General features: G+C 37.8%; 1 protein-coding gene across 1 annotated transcript; it reads left to right on the plus strand.

The window, feature by feature from the left end:
• Window positions 1–937: 937 nt before the first annotated feature.
• LOC147557592 (uncharacterized) lies at window positions 938–1450 on the plus strand. Its single transcript, XM_086658899.1, has one exon. It carries the CDS (start codon window positions 938–940, stop codon window positions 1448–1450), a length of 513 nt encoding a protein of 170 aa, XP_086515025.1.
• The last annotated feature ends 2382 nt before the right edge of the window (window positions 1451–3832 follow it).

Below are 3832 nucleotides of genomic sequence, written 5' to 3' on the forward strand. Positions count from 1 at the left end.
TAGTTTTTTGTTCTAGTTAATTGTTATTACTATTAGAGTATAAGTCTACGGGAGTAATTATTAAGTTTTACTTGTTCCTAACTATACTGGTCATTCAATTTTGAAGTTTGAACTTGATTATACTATGCATTATCATGTTATTATATTATATACATACAGTATGAACAACTTAATAATGACTCACACTGACTCGGTCGAGTGAGTCGACTGACTCACCCTTTACTCGGGCCTTGGACAAGCCGAATCCGAGTCGTACTGCTTAGCTTCTAACAGAGAGTTCAGTCTTGGATAAAGAGGTCGGACATCCCCTCCTAAGCAAAACTCCCTCCCGTATATCCGTTAAAGACGTTATTAATCATTCAAAATGACAACAAACTAAGGATATCACCAATATACTCGAATATCCCCAATATATACGTTAAAAGGGAGAATAGGGGGTTACCCTCTCCGTATTTAATGGTGATTGCTCCGTACGTTACCACATTGAAGATGACTTCTCACCGCCATGTGGCATTCAACCGCAATACACTATAAAATCACCGAGGAAAGAATGATGATACATGCATCCAACTATAGACAAGTACATCTGACAATCGACTAATTGTTGAATATAGGATATATTCTCTCAATATAGCATATATACATAATATAGGATATATTCTCTCAATATGGGATATATTGAATATATAATATATGGGATATACTAAATACGTTATATAATATATTCTATATATGTAACTTTTGTAATTATATAAGGGGAAGAACATCTCCTATTGTATAAACAAGAATTGTTAAAATAAAACGAGTTTATCTCAATCTATTATTCTTAACTTGTATTAGTTTATACTTGGTATCAGAGCAGGTTCGGTAATTGAACCTGGTTATTTCGAATTGAATTGAATTGAATTCCGCCGCGAATCTCGAAATTGAAAGCTCAATGGATTCCAATGATGATGCAACAATGATACTATCAAACCCTCACGTTGTTCACAACCACATCGATGCACCCTTTCCATTAGGTAATACCCTGAATGAGAACAATCACACCCTTTGGTCAAAGGTTATGAAGATGCGTATTAATGGTCGGAAGATATGGGGGTATATCAGTGGCACTAAAGCGAAACCTGCAGAAGGAAGTGAAGAATATGAAAATTGGTACTCGGAGAATGATAAGGTGAAGGGATGGTGGTGTGATTCAATGTCCACAACACTAATGAACAGGTATGTTTGTTTGAAAACAGCGAAAGAAGTTTGGGACTCTCTTGAAGCTATGTATACAGACACATCTGATGAAACTCAAATCTTTGAGTTACATAGGAAGTGTTTCTCAACAAAACAAGCTAGTCGATCTATTGCAACCTATTATGATGACTTAGCAACAATTTTTCAAGAAATTGACCAGCGCAACAATGTGAAAGGAAAAAGTGCTGAGTCTATCGTCATCCTATAACAATATGTAGGACGTCTTAGAGTTCACATGTTCCTCTCTGGATTAGATAGTATGTATGATCAGGTGCGTGGTGAGATTCTTCGAAAAGACCCTCCACTTACTTTGGAACAGTCTTATCAGACAGTACGAAGGGTGTCAGTTCACAAACAGGTGATGGGAACCCAAATACTTGTAACTGAGTCTTCAGTTATGGCAGTCAACTATAAAAAGGGACAACCTCAAGGTTCCTGGAATTCTCACAAAGAGACTAGACCCTTACGCCTTGATCTTGAGTGTACCCACTGTGGAGAGAAGGGACACACAAAATAGAAGTGTTATGAAGTCATTGGGTATCCGGAATGGTGGGATTTTACAAAGCGACCTAGGAAAAACATACATGCAAAGAAGGATTCTGCTATAATTCCTCCATTAGTGAATGTTGCCCAGTCAGGTATGAAAATTGAAGGTAGTGCTTTATCTGTAAATTCTTTGAATAATACTTGGTTAATTGATACTGGTGCATCGGATCACATGGTAAATGACACTAGCATATTATCATCCATTATACCTTCAACCCAAACCTCTATATACACAACAAATGGTGGCTCATCTCCTGTAATTGGGGAAGGTTCCACTGACATATCTGAAAATCTGACATTAAACTCTGTCCTCATTGTTCCTTCGCTAGAGTACAATATCCTATCAGTCAGTAGGATCATTGCTGCACTTCCATGTACTGTGACGTTTTGGCCTCAATTCTGTATTTTTCAGGACATAGTGACGCGACAGGTTCTTGGTTGTGGTGTTAGAAAGGGCAATCTCTACTATTTGGACCTGTCTAGTAGTGGAGAGTAGAGGATTCATCAGGTGAATAAAGTTGGAGGAATTGAAGAAGCATAAGCTAATGTTTGGTTATGGCATCGGCGATTGGGTTATCTCTCGTTCGGATATCTTCAGAAATTAAATTCATCGTTATTTTCAAAGTGTAGTGTTTCAGAATTTAAGTGTGATATTTGTGAACTTACTAAAAGTCACCGTATTACATATTCTCCAAGTTTCAATAAAAGTTCAGAACCTTTTAGTATTATTCACTCTGATGTGTGGGGTCCTGCACGTATTCCTTCTTTGTCTGGAGCTCGTTACTTTGTGACTTTTATCGATGAGTGTACTCGTATGACGTGGGTATCGCTACTCACTCATAAAAGTGAAGTCTTTGAAGTATTTAAAGTATTTTTCAGATGGGTTTGACCCAATTCCAAAGGAGGATACAAGTGTATCAATCTGATAACGGAGGAGAATTTGATGGTAATGACATGGCGAAGTTCCTGATAAATAACGGAATTCGACATCAAACTTCTAACGCTTATACCCCACAACAAAATGGGTTAGCTGAACGAATGAATAGACAACTGTTAGAAGTTGTTCGTGCATCTCTTTTCGGAATGAATATGCCATTAAATTATTGGGGACAGGCGTTAAAATCTGCTGCCTATGTGCTAAACCGCACACCATCTCAGGTCATTGAATTTCAGACCCCTTTCAAAAAACTCCATGACCTTATCACCATCTGCAATGCCAAACCTAGAACCACGTTTTTGGGTGTGTTGTCTTTGTTCATATACCTAAACATCAAGGAGGAAAATTAGATCATTGTGCTCGAAAGTGTGTGTTTCTTGGATATGCTGATTTTTAAAAGGGTTATCGTTGTTATGACCCTATGGAGGGGAAAGTATATATCTCATTAGATGTTTCGTTTCGAAAATTAGACGCATATTTTATGGGATCTTCCCTTAAGGGGGAGAAACAAAACGATAGTGAAGGAAAGTTCCCCATTATTGGGGATATATTTCAGGAACTAGAGGATTTGACAAGTAATTTCAATATGCCTAGTAATCTAAGTGATGATGGAAAGGGGAGTGAACCAGAGCAGGTTACAGGGGGAGATCAGGGTAGTGAAGATGAATTTAATAAGAATGGAGAGGATCAGACGACAGGGGGAAATCAAGCTGAAGTAGTAGAAGTTGCCCGTGACTCCAGCTTTTTAACACCATCTACCGAAGACCTGGCTCCGAATGTTGAACCTCGGGTATTACTTGATCCTACCACTGTTAATGATGTTCAACCTATACGTTTAGAAAGATCTACTAAAGGTATTCCAAAATTTACTTATGAACCAGATATTAATTCTAAAGCCAAATACCCAATTTCTAATTATGTGTCCACCAATAGGTTGTCTAAGTCATTTACATGCACCATGAATCAATTATCCTCTGTATCTATTCCTAGTAATTGGCAGGAAGCATTATCAGATCCACGATGGAAGAAAGCTATGAATGAAGAGATGAATGCATTACAGAAGAATTCCACTTGGGAACTTATTGATAAACCCCACGGATACCGTAT

This window comes from Eschscholzia californica, unplaced genomic scaffold (assembly GCF_041429995.1).
Source record: "Eschscholzia californica isolate CP2 unplaced genomic scaffold, dmEscCali1.0.p SCAF_2, whole genome shotgun sequence".
Classification (NCBI taxonomy): Eukaryota; Viridiplantae; Streptophyta; class Magnoliopsida; order Ranunculales; family Papaveraceae; genus Eschscholzia; species Eschscholzia californica.

Coding starts and splice junctions, on each gene's coding strand:
- LOC147557592 (XM_086658899.1), top strand. CDS start 938: ATGGATTCCAATGATGATGCAACAATGATACTATCAAACCCTCACGTT.